The sequence below is a fragment of the Setaria viridis genome, chromosome 2 (genome assembly GCF_005286985.2).
Source record: "Setaria viridis chromosome 2, Setaria_viridis_v4.0, whole genome shotgun sequence".
Taxonomy (NCBI): Eukaryota; Viridiplantae; Streptophyta; class Magnoliopsida; order Poales; family Poaceae; genus Setaria; species Setaria viridis.
In genome coordinates, this window is record NC_048264.2 from 43,089,073 (window position 1) to 43,108,197 (window position 19,125).

The following is a 19,125-nucleotide window of genomic DNA, read 5'->3' on the forward strand; positions in this document are numbered from 1 at the left end:
CACGGCACGGATCCGTATCTATGGGCCGGCACGCACGCGGTGCCGTGTCCGACAGCGACAGGGCGCGCGGTGGGACGAGGTGACGTGACGTGCCGCCGCGCCGCGCTTGCCTTGTCGAGGAACGGTGCGCCAAGCTGGTTCCTGTGTGTTCCTGCTGTTGGTGGAGCACAGCTCCACAGTGGGGGTCACCGGTCACGGGCTCGTGCGGCGCAGCGCAGGGCTTCGTTGTCGCTGCGATCGCCGACCGGGACCCGCCCGCCGGCTCGATCCGTCGAGTGGTAGCGGTCTAGCGGAGGTTCTACGACACGTACGCGCGTCACTCCGGGTCTGGATGAGGGCCAGAGCCGCAGAGAGAATAAACGCTGTGTCCCTGAGCTCGCCAAAGGGGAGAAAAAAAAAAGGGAAAGAGAGAAAACTATCATCTTCATCTTCGGAGGCTTGGATTTGACGGCATTATGGCAACCAGAAGCAGACACAGAAACTATAATTGGGTTGCGCACTAGCCGGAGTCCAGCCCTGGAACCACCATGCGAGGCATCAACCATCAATGGCGGTGCAGTATATGCCACAAAGTGAAATGGAAAAAAAAAAGGTGGCATGCTACCATGAGTCTAGAAGGAAAACTTTCGGTGTCAGTACTCTCTCCGTTTCAAATTGCGGATTGTTTTGACTTTTCTAGATTCACAAGCACCTAGAAGAACTAAAACGACCTATAATTTGTGTAACAGAGTGAGTATCACTGGCACTACATTTCATAAGCATTGGGGCTGTTCGGCTGGACTTATAAGCCGGTTAAAAAGCTGAAACGGCTGATTTATTGTGAGAGAAAAACATTATTCGTTGGCTGATAAGCTGAAACGAACAGAGCGAATTGTCTCTTCGATACGCCTGGATCGTGTTATACTTATCAATCAGGCGTGATGTTTATAGTGTTTGGGGCATTTGTAGGCCATATAACGAAAGTGATGGTCCATTTTGGGATTTGCAGCTTTGGCAATGCTGTAGCAGAACCTAGGACTAGGCTAAGCTCTTCACGTTACTATTGTGTTGCATAGTCCATTCGGTTTTCATACACGCTGAACTAGTAAAGTTTCCTGCTACTGTGTGTGTTGTCCAATCCATCCTTTGTGCGTGGAAGATGCTAATGATCAGCTACTTGAAAATCAGATTTGCTATAGGTTCTTAAAAAAAAACTGAGAATAAAGAGGCTTTCGATTTCAATCTTGCTTTTGTGCAATCCGTGTTGGGCTCCTTTTGTGTATGGGAGATCCTAATGATCAGTTGCTTGAGATCAGGTTTAATACGTGTCATTTTAAAAAACAATGTGAAAGAAGAAACTTTCAACCTCGATCTAGTTGTCCACGTCACTCCCTCCAAATAGGGGTGTTTTTCCTTTTAGCTTTGCCACAGCTGTTTTTAGAGCTTGTTTGGTAGGGCTGTAGCTGTTTCGGCTCCAGCTGTGGCTACTCAAGTGAAGCAGTCTTTTTTAGCTCTGGCTTATCTGGTTGGAAAGACGTTTGGTAAAATAACTTCTTCTAGCTGTTAAAAATTAGCAAGAAATGTGAAATGTCCATACTACTCTTATCTTTTTTCTTTTCTCCCATTTCTTCTTTTATTTTGCTTTTTTTTCTTTTCCCTTCCATTATCTCCCTCGCATCCTCTCTCTTCCTTATCCATTTTTCCAGCTCCCCCAATCTCCTGCGTCTCCTTCATCGGCCTTCGTACATCCGCCAACCGCCTCCAGACTAGCCGCAGCTCCCCTGCGCGGGCTACGTCGAGCTCGGCCTCCCCTCATCCACCGGTCGCCTAGCCGCGGCTCCCCTACGCGTGCTGCGCCGCCGGCCGCCGGGCTCGGCCTCCCGGCTCCCCTGCATCCGTCAGCCGCCCGCCGCGTGCCTGGCTCGGCCTCCCGCCTCTCCTACGCCCGAGGCACCCGCAGGCCGCCTCTCCTCTCCATCCCCGCGCTCTCCTGCACTCGCCGACCACCGGCTACCTCTCCTCTTCGCCCCCGCCTCCCTGCAGGGTCAAGCTTGAAACTTTGTCCTCGCGGACGGGGTGGAACTACGTGGAGCCGCATTTTTCGGCTCCGGCTTCGTCCATCGGCACCAGACAACAGAAAATCCGGGGTTTCTTCGGCGGAGCCATTTTTGGTAGGTCCCTTTGGCAGGGCTTCGACTTCTACCGGTGGAGAAGCCGCAGCCAAAACCGAGCCTTATATTTAGTTAGCCTTCCTCCGTACATCCATGGCCGATTCCTCCATGCATCGTGCTTTTAGAAAGAAAGATATTGAATAGGTAGAAATCTCTCTAAGCCGATTACCGATGCTAATCATGTTCGTATTGCTCAAAATCAGTGTCGATCATAACTTTTCCCATTCCCATAAAAAAAATAGAAGGTGAGTCGTGTAAATCCCTACGCCTCTCATTATATCTTGCTTATTAAGTTGGGCATTTCGATTTCCGCGACGCCATAAGGTTATTGTAATATAATATAAAATATAAAGACAATATTTTGTGTCTAAAACTCAATTCATGCAGCACATTTTCTCCACGCTACCTATAGGTTACCACCTTTTACATAAATATCACTCTATCCATCTTCCTCCAAAACTGACCAAATCCTCCAAATGCCTACTGCACATTTGCCTCATCGTGTGCTTCCTCTCTTCATGTTACATTGTTTATTAAATATTGTACTTGTTTTTAATTCGGTCTCATTTCACGCTCCACCTCCCCTTTTCTTCATAAAAATGGTTATGTGTGCTGCCTCACGCTTGAAACGGAGGTCCATCAATTTGTAAGTTACTCAGTCCAATTTGTAAGTTACTTAGTCCACGGAGTTACTTAGTCCACGAACTCCGAAAATACATTTTTAGGTTCATAGACTTGTTAAGTGGTTCAACATAAGTTCATATCTCTCCACGTGCCTCTCCACATGGGTGTTTGGGCATCTGTTCTCTCATTCATCTGCATCTCGCGGGAACATTGACGGTTCATGTTTTGTTTGGTTTGTGGATTTAAGCCCTTTGGGTAAAGCTCCGTCTCCTCTAAATGAGGAGGAGCTATTTTTTTTAGCTCCGCTTTTTTCATATAAAATGACTCCGGCTCCTTTAGTGCTCCAAAAGTGGAGTCATTTTTGACCAAAGGTTTCAGCTGAAGCCGCACGAGAAGACCCAGGCCAGTCATCGGCGCTGTCTAATATCGCTCTTGGTTGTTTGCTAGGCAGGAAGGAACAGTGCCCTGGTTCAGCCACAACAATATCCACAGTCCAAACGGGTAACGTGCCAAAGAGGAGGGAACACCCGCCACACGCTCCCCGAGCTCGGCGTCGCCCGGGCCAAATGGCGGCACCCTCCGCCCCCTTTCTCCGCTCCCACCCCCACCGCCGCGCGCTCTTCCCCTCGTCGCCGCGCCACCGTCCAGCAGCCGCGGCCACCTCCCTGCTTGGGTTCCCTCCCCGCAAACCCGGCTCCCCCCGCAGGCTCCCGTACACCGTGGTGCGGTCCTCCTCCACCGCCTCACCCTCGCCACCGGTAGAAGAGGCGGCCGCGGCCCCGACTAACGATGCGGAGGAGCAGGAGAGGGTGGTGCTCCCCACCAACGAATCCTCCGAGCGCCTGCTGCGCATCCGGCACACCGTATTGTTTCTACCCGTTCTCTCCCTCCGTTACAGTGCTTGAACTGGCATAATTGCATGGTTAATTTGGTTTCAGTTTCCATAAAAACCCTGCCAATCCGTTTCCTGTTCAAATTGTGTCTCATTAAAAAAATATGAGCATGTAATTGTCTTGCACGATTGTTGCTGTAGTGCGCCCATGTGATGGCCATGGCTGTCCAGAAGCTGTTCCCCAACTCCAAGGTGACCATAGGTCCCTGGATAGACAATGGGTTCTACTATGACTTCGACATGGAACCATTGACTGACAAGGACCTTAAGAAGATCAAGAAGGAGATGGTGAGCCTGCATTTCTAGCCTGAGCACAAGTGAATTGAACGGAAATGTCTAGTATTTGATATGTCACTGTGGTATGTTGATAGGATCGGATCATCCGAAAAAATCTCCCGTTGGTGAGGGAGGAGGTGTCCCGGGAAGAAGCTCAGAAGAGGATCGAAGCACTCAACGAGCCCTATAAGTTGGAGATTTTGGAGAGCATTAAGGAAGAACCTATTACAATATACCACATTGGTTAGTGTGCTACTGTTCATTTATGTCTAGCTAGTAACTCGTCTGGTGCTTAATATCCGTAACGATTGGTTTATTCTAACATGTATTGATGATATCTGCTGTGTCCTGTAGGAGAAGAGTGGTGGGATCTCTGTGCCGGTCCTCATGTGGAGTCCACTGGAAAAATAGACAGAAAGGCTGTTGAGCTTGAATCTGTTGCTGGTGCTTACTGGAGAGGTAATGAGAAAAACCAAATGCTACAAAGAATATATGGGACTGCATGGGAGAATGAAGATCAATTGAAGACTTACATCCACTTTAAGGAGGAGGCCAAGCGCCGAGATCATCGGCGACTGGGTCAGGACCTTGATCTGTTCTCTATACAGGTACAATCTTGTGCCTATCATTTCTGACTTCTGAGGAATTATATAATTGTAAATACTAACTAGCGATTCATTAGTGATGACAACCTCAACCTTTCCATCAACCTAGAACGATACAGATTTTACGTTTTGTTGCTCTTCAACCCTTAAATTTCTGGTGGTTTCTGTGTAGCTTTCATGTATTGTATATATCTAAGTAGAACATGGTGAACAAAATCTAGTCCAGAATATCGTAATGGCTCATTGGTGCTTTTTTTTAAAAAATAGTGGTAGGGCCTTGAAGAAAAAAATGATCCCTTCACTCTGGCTGGCCTTACCATGTTTCAACTAGAGTCGTAGCACAACTTCATTTGATTGCAGCTCTGCATTTGCAACATCTATTGATGTTCAGTTCATACCATTCGCTGTTATTTCCAATGCCAACACCATATTGTCCATGTCCTTGGTTTAACATTACTACTCTATGACATAGGTATCCAGATTTAACTCATCAATATGACTTGCATACATGCATAAATGGTCTTCTTTTTGTTAATAATGACTGTAACCTATGTATATTTTAATATTTATCAGGAAGATGCTGGCGGTGGTTTAGTATTTTGGCATCCAAAAGGTGCTATCATCAGACATATTTTAGAAGACTCATGGAAACATATTCATTTGCAACATGGTTATGATCTACTATACACTCCTCATGTTGCAAAGGCCGATCTTTGGAAAATCAGTGGGCATATAGATTTCTATAAAGAGAATATGTACAATCAAATGGATGTTGAAGATGAGATGTATCAACTGCGGCCCATGAATTGCCCTTACCACATTTTGGTATACAAGAGAAAACTGCATTCATACAGGGATTTTCCTATCAGAGTGGCAGAGCTTGGAACTGTTTACAGATATGAACTATCTGGTAGTCTGCACGGGCTATTCCGTGTAAGAGGGTTTACGCAGGTGTTTCCTTTCTTCTAATTCCCTCATACTGCTGATTCTTTTTCTGATGGAAATCATGATATATTTTTTCTTGCTTTTCAGTTTTTTTTTGGCCATCACTAGATAACATGAACAATGGTAAAGGTGGCCTTCTTCTTTTTTCCTTTTTGAATGATAAATGCTTCCGTCCTCTGTACTACTTTTTGGGCTTTTTTATTCTTTTTGTGTGTTTAAGCTATTAGATTAGATGCAGGCAACAGTCCATAGAGTGACATCTTTCTATTTCAAAGAAATATAGCAGAGATTCTGACACCCAAGTTCTTTATGTTCCTTTTAAACATGTAATATCCTTCAGTTATGGAATATGGATACTCTACTCTGTTACATTTTGCTAAAAACCTTACAACCATAACACTAGATGGTTGCTACTAGTTTTACTCTGCCACAATATAAGGTTCAAAACTGCTCCTGGTATTGTTTTTAAATATTTCTATTTATGTAGGATGATGCCCATATATTTTGTCTGGAGGATCAGATACAAGATGAAATCAGAGGTGTTCTTGATCTAACTGAGCAAATATTAGGACAGTTTGGCTTTAAGTATTATGAGATAAATCTTTCAACCAGGCCAGAAAAATCTGTTGGCAGTGATGACATATGGGAAAAGGCAACGATTGCTCTGAAGAACGCGTTGGATGATAAAGGTTGGGAATACAAAGTTGATGAAGGTGGAGGTGCTTTTTATGGTCCAAAAATTGATCTAAAAATTGAGGATGCTCTTGGAAGGAAATGGCAATGCTCCACTGTGCAGGTAAGTTATATATTTTTCTTGGGATAAGAGGTATTATCTGAACAGAAAAAATAGGATATACTAACTCTCTATTTTTCATATATGTTATAGGTTGATTTCAATTTGCCTGAACGGTTTGACATTACTTATGTCGATTCAAATAGTGAGAAAAAGCGACCTATCATGATTCATAGAGCTGTCCTTGGGTCTTTGGAGCGCTTCTTTGGTGTCCTGATTGAACACTACGCTGGTGATTTTCCACTTTGGCTTGCACCAACCCAAGCACGTATTCTACCTGTGACAGACAATGAGGTTTGATTCATCTGCTTTGCATTGCATTTCCCTTCATGAATATTAAAAATGAAAGCATATGTTCACTGATATTCTGGATTACATAAAACATGGAGTTTAAAAAAACGCATGAACAACCCAATACAAGAGGTCAGATCCGTTCTTGGCTGATTTCATGTAGGAGCGTTATAATTTTTTTTTAAAAAAAACAGCACCCTTAATTGTCATGAGTCCCGATTCTCTTTTGTCTCTTGTACAACTGCTCTTCCCTTTTCTGGTTACCTTTCAATTGAAGAGATGTTTTTTAGATCAGATAGAAGTTTGCCTTAGTATCATTTATGAAATCATGACATCTTGGTTTCATATTTTCAGTTGCAATACTGTAATGAGGTGGCCTCAGAACTCAAATCAAGAGGGTTCCGTGTTGAAGTTTGCCATGGAGAGCGCCTACCAAAGCTAATAAGGAATGCTGAAACACAAAAGGTGCCACTCATGGCAGTTGTTGGTCCTAAAGAAGTTCAGGCGAGGACCCTAACTATCAGGTCCAGGCACAATGGGGAGATCGGTACGATGCCTGTTGATGAATTCATCACCAGACTTCAACTTGCTGTTGCAAACAAATCTTCGTTGTAAATCCTTCGATTCACTAAAGGTTTTAGTCCATATTGTAGAGCATTAGATCCTCTGCACATAGATCTGTTCCCACAAAGAAAAATGACAGGTGAGGTCTGCAGGAGCAGATCCAACAATTTTTGTGCATAGTTGTCACCACAGGTCACAGCATCTCTCTTACAGAAATCCAACATACTACTCTGAACTCTGTACATTTTGACTGCAAGGGATGCTTAGTTAACACGTCCAGGTCGTGATCACTGCCACGAGTACCATTGCTTGGTCCGCCTCCACCCGATGATTGTGATGCTAATTTTCGTGCATCTTTTTTACAGTTAGGTCATCCTCGGGTTCAAAGGATTCTACACTTCAAAGACCTACAGATATGTTTGAACTTTGAAATAAAAAGTGTGCAACAATGACACGGTGGAGCAATGATGCTCATCGTGCTACAAAATGCATTTTGGATTTATGCGAAACAGCTCCACTAATGGGTGTCCTGTCCTTCAGCCTCTGGCATCATATCCCCAAGCACACTTCAAGTTGGCAATGAGATCGATGTGCGAACCAATCAATCTTTGTGAGTGCAGCAAGGGGAATGTGTGGGTCAGCTACAGCATTAAAGCAAAGAGAACCTCTAAAGCATGTATTAAGATAGTGTTAAGAAACCTGAAACCCGTGCACCAACCAATTGGGCATATCTTGTAGCTGAAGGAACTTGATTCAGGTCTCACTATTGAGCTCAAAGCATGCTCACCACCAATCTTTTTCAGTGAGAAGGAATGTGATTCATCAGGCCAAGATTATTTTTTAGTAGGATTAACATTAGCTTTTTTGTCTATAGTGTATTGCAAACTTTTTGTCGTAGGCCGACAATCGAAGGGAAGTGATCGGGGGTAAAAAGAAGGATGAAGTTTTTTTTTTTTGAAAAAAAGAATGATGAAGTTCTCAGTTAAAATGGCAAGTGTTCGGTTGTTCAGGGTTCATAGTTCAGGCATGTGAAACAATGAAACTTGGCCCTTGTTTACTTCCTACAAAACTCCCAACTTTGACACTATGCAAAAAGAAGATTCCCCATCACATCAAACTTGCGGTACATGCATGGAGTACTAAATGTAGACGAAATCAAAAACTAATTGCACAGTTTTGTTGTACTTTGCGAGACGAATCTTTTGAGCCTAATTAGTCAATATTTGGACAATAATTCACAAATACAAACGAAACGCTACAGTGTCGCATTTATGGCAAAATGCCAATTTGGCACCTCCCAACTTCCCAAGTAAACAAGGGCTGTACTGACAGTGATTGTGCTGATTGCCCAAAAGAACTTTGCATCAAATAATTCAGCCGATAGGATCTTCGATTTGCCTGATTGAATGAACCAAAAGCATGGACAGGTCCAACGAAGCCCAGCAAGTTAAAGGCAAAGCTGCTCTCACTCTGGCCGGATCTAGCCTATTTATAACGCTGCCTGCACTGCAGGCATTCCAAAACACACAAGAAACTCAAAGCATCGCAGTCTTGCAGACACGTTTGAGTTCAGGAGCGAGTGCTCAGTCTGCTGTCTGCAGGGGTTTATTACTTGCTCATTCATGTCTGCTTCGCGCAGCAGCCAACGCTTTCGCCACTCCAAGCTCTCACTGTTCGTGGCGCTGGCCACGGTGGTCGCCGCCGCACGGGCTCAGCTGTCGCCGACGTTCTACGCCTCGTCGTGCCCCGCCGCGCTCGTCACCATCAAGACCGCCGTGAGGGCGGCCGTGCTGCTGGACCGGCGCACGGCCGGCTCCCTGCTCCGGCTCCACTTCCACGACTGCTTCGTGCAGGCAAGTCCAGTACTAGGTTCACTGCAACGCTCGGCTCGCCGGCATGTGCCATGTCGATCTGGGTGTACAAATCTTTGTGAACAGTTCATGTGACGGGCTCTGCGTGTGTGTCTGTCTGTACGTGCCCCAGGGCTGCGACGCGTCCGTTCTGCTCGACGACACGGGCAACTTCACCGGGGAGAAGGGCGCGGGCCCGAACGCGGGGTCGCTGAGGGGGTTCGGCGTCATCGACACCATCAAGGCCCTGCTGGAGGCGCTGTGCCCGCGCACCGTGTCGTGCGCCGACATCCTCGCCGTCGCCGCTCGTGACTCTGTCGTCGCGGTACGATGATCCACCACCCAATCATGCAACCCAAGAGCGGTATTTCACCGAGCACTCCTGTGAATCGTGAACGTTCGCTTGACGTACATGTACTGGAACGTTGCGCGTGCAGCTTGGAGGGCCATCGTGGACGGTGCCGCTCGGCAGGAGGGACTCCACCACGGCGAGCCTCTCCACCGCGAACACCGACCTCCCCTCTCCGGCGTCCAGCCTCAGCACCCTGCTCGCCGCGTTCGCCAGGAAAGGCCTGAGCAGCACCGACATGGTCGCTCTGTCTGGTGCGTTCCTCACCGTCTCATCAGTCATCACCACAGCGCACGAGCACGGTGCTGTCGTGGCATGATGGTCACCGACATGACCATTCAACTAACAAATTCCCCGTGCCTCACGGCAGTTTGGCACCAGTAAAGAAAGCATCCTGGTCACTGACACGCGAGCGCCGCGTTAATGCAGGAGCCCACACGATGGGGCAGGCGCAGTGCCAGAACTACCGGGGCAGGATCTACAACGACACCGACATCAACGCCGCCTTCGCGGCGTCGCTGAGGGCCGGCTGCCCGGCGGCCGGCGGCGGCGGCGCGAGCGCGCCGCTCGACGCGACCTCGCCGAACGCGTTCGACAACGCGTACTATGGTAACCTGGTCGCGCAGCGCGGGCTGCTGCACTCCGACCAGGAGCTGTTCAATGGCGGCTCCACGGACGCCCTGGTCAGGAGCTACGCGGCAAGCCCGGCACAGTTCAGTAGCGACTTCGCGGCGGGCATGGTGAGGATGAGCGGCATTGGTGTCCTGACTGGGAGCAGCGGGCAGATCCGGCGCAACTGTCGGAGGGTGAACTAGCTACCAGAAACGAAGTATACGGCAGCATTGCGAGTATCATCAACTGCAATTTTTTGTTGGGGTCCGCCGCGTGCACTTTTTTTATTTGTAACGTATGAATGTATATGATCATAAAGACTATAGCCCCCTTATATACAACGCGGGGTTTCCCACCAAATCATATGGGAATTAAAATTATCCTGTAAAGATATCGTAAAACTTCTATGAAATTCTCCATTCGAAAGAGGGCCTTAGTGTGAAAATAAATTGTGTATTTGATCATGTTTAAAAGTAAGAACGATTATGGGGAATCAAGTGATGTTAATTGCGTGCACACTCTTGCATATATGAGAGATTGAATCTGTAGTAAATTAATTTAACAACCTATGACGCTATCTATTGAGATAGTTGTACCTTCTATGATCCTGTTTAATCAGCTAAACTTTAGTTAGGGGTGTTTGGATCCATCTCAGCTAAAGTTAGCCAACTAAAATTTAGTGGATGGATCACACGGGATCTTTATATGATTTCACATGGCATGGAAACTTAGGAGAATACGATAAGATACAAAGCATTAGTGAAACTAGCAGTTAAAAATACGATGTTTCGACTTGTCCTTACGAGTCTACATCTTAACCAATCGATCAAGACGCTACACCATATTTTCCTCCATCTCCCCTATCTAAATGGTCGCACCAATGTCTTCAAAGCGTTATGGGGTGGTTTTGTTTTTCCTTATCTTCATAATTCTTCTTAATATAAGCATCAATTTTATTAACATGACTAGGAGTTTTTTTTGGGTGGGGTGGGGTGGGGAGGGGGGCAAGAGCAACTCCAAGAGTTTCTCAAAAAATTCTCCCCCAAGACGAGGTATTGGGGGTCATGCTAAAATTTTTTTCCCCAAAAAACATATCAGCTCACAGCAGAACGCTAAAAACTACCCCCAATAATTCAAAAAAGACCATATTGTCATAATTGAGCCCATTTACTTGACCTGCCCACCTCCCTGATGCAGAGAAGCTCTGCCACGTGCTCGCACGATTCCCGACCGACGACGCGCCTCCCCCAACCGGGGAGCAACTCGTCTGGGATCTCGCTCGCCCTCGTCGTGCCCCTTCCCTTTAACCCGACGCGCCCTTCCCTACTCTCCCCCCTCCATTCCTCTTCTTCTTCCCCGCAAGAACCAAGCCCTGAGTACCTCTGCTCGCCGACGCAATACCCCGGCCACGCGCCGTCGTAGCCCAATTGACACCACCCACACCCCCTTCACCTCACTAGTCACCATCGCGACGCCATCCAAGGCCCGCCCAAGCTTCTCCTCGTCGGGGATTTTAATTTCTCCGCCTGCCATTACTCTACTGCCTGGAGCTCCTCCGCCGGCAAAATCAGCTCCACTCCGGCCACCTCCCTCCAATCCCTCACACCCGAAGCTCCTCCACGGGAGCATCAGTACCATCAATAGCTGAGGAGGATGGCGACCTTGCGGCACTTGTACCTGGGGCGGCGCGCGGCATGGGGCAGCCAGTGCGCGGCTGGCCGGCGCTGCGGGGTGGCCACGGCGCGGCGGCCGGTGCCCTGGTGCGCGCGCTCGGGAAAAAACGCGCGCGGGAAAGAGGTCGGGGGAGGGGGCGGATCGGGGAAGACTGCGCGTCGTGAATGTATGCGTGGCGAGGGGGGGTTCGCGCCCCCAATCTTTTAGGGGAGTTTTAGGTGAACTATTGGAGTTCTTTTTTTCTCTTTTTTTTTCCCTTAAAGAAGGTATTAGGGGTAACATTAGCAGTCTTTTGAAGTTGCTCTAAGCCATAGTAACACATAGTTCATAGCCGGTGATTCTACAAGACCACCAATTTGGTTGATCTTTGGGTTACTGCATGGTAAGAAAATGGCAATATTATATCACTATCATCAAACAGAATCTCTCAGGAAAAGATCCTTTTCACTTTGTGATGGTAAATAAACCATAACAGGTCGCATGAAGAAACAAAAGGGTGTTGCTGATCAAAAGATATACAAATGCTTGCTAATGATCTCTACGGAGTGGAGATTAGAGATCAACGATTGTGCTTCCTTTTTTTAGGGGGGAGGGGGCATATTCTTGCACATGTAGTGGCAGCATAACATTTTTCCTACTAGCGAACTGGCGCTTTGTTTCGTGACTAGGGTGCAGAAGGGAAAAAAGTGCTACTTATTCACGTAACTTTTGTGCATAGTTTTCGTACAACTTGTACGCATTATAATTTTTCAGGGAAGACATTTTATATTTTAAAAACTTTGTAGACGTTCAACTTCTTGGCAAAATCTTGTTCATTTTTTTTTCAAAACGATCTGTTCAACTACGTTTTGTACAAAACCTGTTCGGAGCAACAAAATTCAAATAGATGGCAAAATTTAATATAGAAATATGAGTACGTTTATATATTCTTATAAGCATGACGAAGAATAGAGTGGCAAAAGGAATGAAGAAACATTATAGAAGGTGAAGAGAAGAGCTGGAAAAGATAACTAATACTCCTGCTCAAGCGCGTTCACATGGCAAACGGGATTCCCGCAAAAATTAGTACGAGGACTCAGAGATTTTTCATGTACTCTATTTGGAATGGAAACCGAGGGAGTCTTTTCGAGAAAGAAATTCAACATTTTTGTTTTAAAAGAGCAACTAACGTATATGCCATGTACGACTCTTTTAAACAAGTTTTCTTGGAGAAGAGAATGATAAACAGATGGAAAGAAAATATTTGACAGCATGGCAAGAATGATGGCTACCCGATCGATTTCCCTGGGCCCAACTCAGTCAGAAGCCCATGACACGCGAGAAGGTCAAACAGCCGCCGCCACACCACCAGCTCGTGTGAAACCACAACTCCTCCGGCAGCGAGCAAAGGCAGCAGGCGCGTCGGATCCCCTCCTCCTCCCCGAATCCAGAGGGATCGAGCCGGGGGACGGGGAACTGACGACCAGCGAGGCAGCCACCCGGCCGTCCCCCTCAGTTTCCACGACGCTTCGCTCCCTTTCCGCAGCCCGCCGCCCCCTCCTCGTCTCCCTCGCCCCAAACCGCCTCTCCCTCTCCCCCCAAATTCCCATCCGCCCCCAAACCCCACCTCACTCAAAACCCTCGCCCCCGCCGCCGCTCCCCTCCCGCGCGCCCCCATGGCCGCCGCCGCGTCCTCGGAGGAGGCCGTCAAGGTGAGTGGCGGGGCCCTCGTTGTTCCTGCCGAATTCAGGATTCGCCTGCGCGCGGGGCTGATTTGGTATTCGTTTTCGTGGTGTGCGTGCTCGTGTCGGCGCGGCGATGCAGGCGGCGAAGGTGCTGATGGTCGGGGCGGGAGGCATCGGCTGCGAGCTGCTCAAGACGCTCGCGCTCTCTGGATTCAGCGACGTACACATCGTGAGTACCTGCCGCTCGCTTCCTCGCTGTTTCTGCTCGACCCCGTGGGTCTAGGGTTGCTGTCTCGCGTTGCTCGAGTTGGGCTTCCGAGCTGTAGATAGAGGCGCATCCGTTAGCTGGTGTGGTACGGGCTGGTGGGATCTATTATAGGGATAGCGTTGACCCAGAGCTGAGAAGTGGCCGGCCGTGTACAGTTGAATCCACGAGCTCGCAATCCACTGCACTGCTGGAGTACATATGTAGTGCTGAGGACTTTAGTGCTCTTACCTGCAGCTGTGCTTGGTGGGGGTGTATTGCATTTTAGGTCACCCCTTGTTAGAATTATGCTAAGCATCTTGCACTTCTCCTGCTGATCCTTTCCTGTCCTGGTGCTTATTTTTTTAATTTTTGTTAAGGAAAGTTTCAATTGTTACATTAATTCCATATGGTTGATTTTTTTATAAGCAGTTTATGTATGGACACATTCTAGTCCTTGCCAGGTAACTAAAACTACACAAATCAATGTGTTTAGGATAAACAGCTGCCCATGGTTATTATTTTTGGGCAGCTGTTTATGACTCTTGTTCTCGTTATTTTATTGGATGAACAAAACTAGTATCTCACGCATTTGGCATAGAACAGGGTGATAAAGTGATTCTGAATTTGTAGCAACCACCCCCAAAAAATTCGGCATATATTATTTCCATCCCATTGTAGACCTTTCACATGAAACAGATATCGTGTCTTACTTCTTTGTGGCATAACACAGGGAGATAAAATTATTACTCATTCATTCTCCTGCATCTGTTCATTTTCCTCATTCTTTGCCATCTATCATTTGGCTCCTATTATGGATTTATTATCTCCCTGTTAACTCTGACAGATTGTAAGTATGCCTTTGTGGAAGTCATGTTCCCTTATTGCTTGGAACTAATAAAAATCTGACTCTTTCCTCTCAGATGGTGCACCCAAATAATTTAATCTCTCTCTTTGCAGATTGACTTGGACACGATTGAAGTTAGCAATCTGAATAGACAATTTTTGTTTCGGCAGAGTCATGTTGGGCAGTCAAAAGCCAAAGTAAGTTGCTTATATGATGGTTTAATGATATAATTACTGTAATAGTTCTGTTGTCTTCACCTCATACTTGTAATTTTCTTTTCTCATGCTGTTTTATCCCATTGGTTTTGCCAGGTTGCTCGAGATGCTGTTTTGAAATTTAGGCCAAATATAAATATAACACCATACCATGCAAACGTGAAGGATTCTACATTCAATGTTGAATTCTTCAAGCAATTTAGTGTGGTTCTGAATGGTCTTGATAACTTGGATGCTAGACGGCATGTTAATCGCCTTTGCCTTGCTGCGGAAGTTCCTTTGGTTGAAAGTGGTACTACTGGTTTTTTGGGACAGGTGAGGAGACCATATACTACAGTTGCACTCTCAGAATTACTTGTGCTAGGATTCTTCTAGCTCTTTTTTTTCATATTAGTATTTCTGTAGTTTTGTGCATTAACAGAGGATACATGCCTTATAATGTTGCGCATTTGCCATAAAATACACAGTGATCCTGGGACTAAATTTTGGCCTAGGCCTTATATTTTTCGTTAAGAAGACCACATGGGAAGTACATGTAGCCATTTCTAGATGTACACACCTTGCAATGAAATCTAGTGGCCAGAGAGATGATGCTGAAACCCGACTAGCATGCCCTTTTTGTCTCCTGATTATTTGATGAGCGATGAAATTAGGTATGGTGCTTGCATTCGATTTTGATAGTGTGTAAGCTGCTCATAGGATTTTAGTCTCTAGACATTGTGTAATTTTGCAATGATCATGGAATACCAGAAAGCATATTGCTATACAATCATTTCACATTGATTTTGGAATGTACCATTTAGCCACTGCATTATAGTATATATATAATTCATTTTGTGCTGTATTCTAAGTGGACTAATTATACTTTTGTTGTTATAAGTATGTATAACTTGTGCTAAAAATATATTACTAATGTAGACTAAATCAACACGCCCTGCTTATTACTTGTCATTCCATATATTGCAGGTTACTGTTCATGTCAAGGGTAAAACAGAGTGCTATGAATGTCAGCCAAAGCCTGTCCCGAAATCATATCCAGTATGCACAATTACAAGCACACCATCAAAGGTTCCTTGCTTTTCTGACTCAGTTTTCTTGTTTGTTTCTTTTGTTGGACTGTGTATTATGCTGCATATCCTCTTTCCTTTTTTTGTGTTCTTTTTTTTTGGAGGAAATCCTTTTTTTGTGTTCTTGTATCTGCGCAAGACAATTTTCTAACCTGTAGGTTTTTGTTAGCCTGAACATATGGTGGAATGCAGTTTTCATTATTATTAATAAATATAGGAGGGAGTATTTGTTGCATAGTTTGCATAAATGCATGCTTATTTCCCCATATTTATAGCTATTTGAGTAACTTCAATGTTTCTACTGAAGTTTACATGACTTATCAATGTATTCTTTATGCATAATTGCATGTCTCAGAATTGAAAAGGAATGATCTGTATGCATGATAGGTGCATCACTTTATCAGACATCATGTTTTTTGGCATCTCTGATGCAACTAAACCTTTTAACATCGGCATGTACACCATGTTTGATTAGTTCAGGCGGGTAGTGTTTGTACTTGTAACAGGTGATTAACTCTCTTGCTGTACAACAACCTCCTCTTCTCTCCTAGTTGAGAGAAAGTGGGGATCTGGGTTGGTCCTTTATTTCTCTCTATAATACAAATATATGAAGCTCTCCTGCTTGTTCGAGAAAAAAATATCAGCATGTTACCTTGTTGGATTTGATAATACCTTTTGTGCATTTACAGTTATGTTCATTATAGTATGATAAAATTTGATTGCTCCTCAATTTTAGCATTAATGACTGATTTCATCCCCTTGCAGTTTGTTCACTGCATTGTTTGGGCGAAAGACTTGCTTTTTGCAAAGCTGTTTGGTGACAGAAATCAGGATAATGATCTTAATGTGCACTCAAAAGACGATAGCAGTTCAAAAACTGATGTTTTTGAGAGGAATGTAGATGAAGATCTTTCGCATTATGCCCAGAGGATATATGATCATGTATTTGGCTACAACATCGAAACTGCCTTAGCTAACGAGGAAACTTGGAAAAATCGGAGGAGGCCAAATCCAATATATGTCAGAGATGCCTTGCCTGAAGATGCTGTTCAGCAAAACGGTTGCTCTCAGGACCACAAAAATGAGGAGCAGGAACCATCTGCTATGGTGTCCCTAGGCCTTAGAAATCCGCAAGAGATATGGAGTCTTGCTGACAATTCAAGAGTCTTCTTGGAGGCTTTCAAATTATTTTTTGAGAAAAGGGAGAAGGTTTGTATACATTCTGTGCTGAGTTATATGACATCTTCAGAGTTTTTTTATTTACAAACTAATTAAGATTTTGCTATCTTTTTTGGTCTTTTCAGGAAATAGGGAACCTTATTTTCGACAAGGATGACCAATTGGCTGTTGAGTTTGTTACTGCTGCAGCTAATATCAGAGCTTCCTCTTTTGGAATACCACTGCATAGCCTTTTTGAAGCTAAAGGTGTTGCTGGAAACATAGTCCATGCTGTGGCAACTACCAATGCTATAATAGCTGGTCTAATTGTCATCGAAGCGATTAAAGTGCTAAAGGGTGATTATCAGAACTATAGGTAAACTACATTCTTAATCTGTTACTTTGTGTCTTTGTGCTGGTAATTTCTATCTTAGATATTGCTGTTTATTCCAAAATGCCTACTTTCGTTTCTTCTTTTTTGAAACAAATGCCTACTTTCGTTTCTTCTTTTTTGAAACAAATGCCTACTTTCTGTTTATTCTAGGTTCAAAAGAATTAATAGTCGTGAAATTTCTAGACAAATGGAACTTGTTTCTTTCTCATTATTATGTTATTTGTTTTGTTTAGTTGCTTAATTGTTTTTGGGCTTTGGCAAAAGAAAAGTATTGTACCTTAACATTTCATATTTTACAGAATGTCATATTGTCTTGAACATCCAGCAACAGCAAGGAAGATGCTCTTGATGCCTGTAGAGCCTTTTGAACCTAATAAATCATGCTATGTCTGCTCTGAGGTATTTACGCCTTTCTAGTTTTGTTATTCTCATTTTATATCTTTCTTTGTCACCAACACGAACTAAAACTCAATGCAACAGACCCCACTTGTTCTGGAGGTTAATACTAAGACTACAAAGCTCCGGGAAGTCATTGACAAAGTTATAAAAAGCAAACTTGGAATGAACCTCCCTTTAGTAATGGTTGGTGCCACACTTGTTTTTGAGGATGGTGAAGGTTTGGAGCCGGATGAGGCTGAAAATTATGCTTTAAATCTTGACAAGGTACTGCCTTACTGTTCAAGACAAGTGATCGATATGCCCTGTGCCATGTTTTTACTAAAGTTCTCTTTCCTTTTTTTTAAAAAAAGTTTGCAACCCTTGTTTGTGTTCCTTAAGGTACATGTTTTTAAGTTTGCAGCCTTAATTTGTGTTTTAGTGTTTATGACCACCTTAGTTGATACATTATTGCAGGTTTTGGCGGAACTTCCAGCTCCAGTTGTAAATGATACAAAGCTTACGGTCGAGGATTTCCAGCAGGAGCTAAAATGCAGCATCAACATCAAACAAAGGTTCATATCTTTCTTTTCTTTCTATTGACTATGCATCCTATGATTGCCATGGTTCCATTTTTTTAAACCTTGTTGGCTTCTCTGTGTATATTGCACTCTTTTAAAAAAACTTGAGCTACACCTGTTATTTTAACTTGTTACCCTCATTTGACTAACTTTTATAGAAATGTTCTATGCTAGATATATAATGAGTGTACTGGATAACAAATTGCTTTGTGTATTATAGATATGAAATTGTAACTATATGTTGTAATACTGTACATTGCACGTCGACTTGTATTCATTTATTGAATGGCCAATGCAGGGATGAGTTTGATAAGGAGAAAGAGCCTGATGGAATGGTTCTCGCTGGCTGGACTGGTCCAGTGGATAAGCAAATTACCAGTAATGGTGACAAAAGATTGGTTCCGTCTTCATCCAGTGCAGATGATGTTGACAGTACCGCCGAGGATGCATCAGTGAAACCTGGAATGAAGCGCAAGCTGAATGAAATACTAGAGTCACAGGAAAATTTTGATGTCCAGAATAAGTCAGATGTTGGTTCTAGTAGTGCACAAATCGTTGAAGATGACGATGATGACATTGTTATGTTCAATGAGGACCCGATGCAAGGCAAGAAGAAGAGATTGCAATAGCAACTCATTCCAGAGATAACAGCTGTTGACTTCCGACGTCATGGCTAACACATTATTTGATCATAACATCTTTTGTAACTTATCTATGCGGTGATGTGCTAGGCTGATGATGTTGAGATATCGGTAACAATGCCTGGGACTTTTTTTTGGCCTTAGATACTGCCTTGTAGGATTGTAATCTGTAGTGGTTAGGCACATGAGCAACTAATGCTCTTCTGACAGCCTGCTGCAAGATAGCACTTATCTCATGAGCCAAGGTCCTATGTTAGTAGTGATTTTTGTTCAGTTAGGGGTGACCTGGTAAACCGCTAAGAAGGCTGGACCAA

The 19,125-nt window shown here is 44.6% G+C and overlaps 3 protein-coding genes across 3 annotated transcripts; all 3 read left to right on the top strand.

Moving 5' to 3' along the window:
* Nucleotides 1-3,287: 3,287 nt before the first annotated feature.
* LOC117842489 (threonine--tRNA ligase, chloroplastic/mitochondrial 2) lies at nt 3,288-7,436 on the top strand. The gene is made up of 8 exons (XM_034722956.2): nt 3,288-3,637; nt 3,808-3,954; nt 4,038-4,185; nt 4,297-4,550; nt 5,121-5,498; nt 5,980-6,288; nt 6,379-6,579; nt 6,931-7,436. Exons 1-8 carry the CDS (start codon nt 3,341-3,343, stop codon nt 7,189-7,191), a joined length of 1,995 nt encoding a protein of 664 aa, XP_034578847.1. The 5' UTR covers nt 3,288-3,340; the 3' UTR covers nt 7,192-7,436.
* A 1,149-nt stretch (nt 7,437-8,585) lies between these two features.
* LOC117842493 (peroxidase 70) lies at nt 8,586-10,377 on the top strand. The gene is made up of 4 exons (XM_034722961.2): nt 8,586-8,993; nt 9,124-9,315; nt 9,428-9,593; nt 9,769-10,377. The coding sequence occupies exons 1-4, from the start codon at nt 8,763-8,765 to the stop codon at nt 10,152-10,154; spliced, it is 975 nt and encodes a 324-aa protein (XP_034578852.1). The 5' UTR covers nt 8,586-8,762; the 3' UTR covers nt 10,155-10,377.
* Nucleotides 10,378-13,159: 2,782 nt separating this feature from the next.
* Nucleotides 13,160-19,104, top strand: LOC117842491 (SUMO-activating enzyme subunit 2). Its single transcript, XM_034722958.2, has 11 exons — nt 13,160-13,316; nt 13,429-13,518; nt 14,494-14,577; nt 14,692-14,910; nt 15,562-15,663; nt 16,428-16,871; nt 16,967-17,196; nt 17,514-17,613; nt 17,695-17,877; nt 18,067-18,164; nt 18,469-19,104. The coding sequence occupies exons 1-11, from the start codon at nt 13,281-13,283 to the stop codon at nt 18,797-18,799; spliced, it is 1,917 nt and encodes a 638-aa protein (XP_034578849.1). The 5' UTR covers nt 13,160-13,280; the 3' UTR covers nt 18,800-19,104.
* The last annotated feature ends 21 nt before the right edge of the window (nt 19,105-19,125 follow it).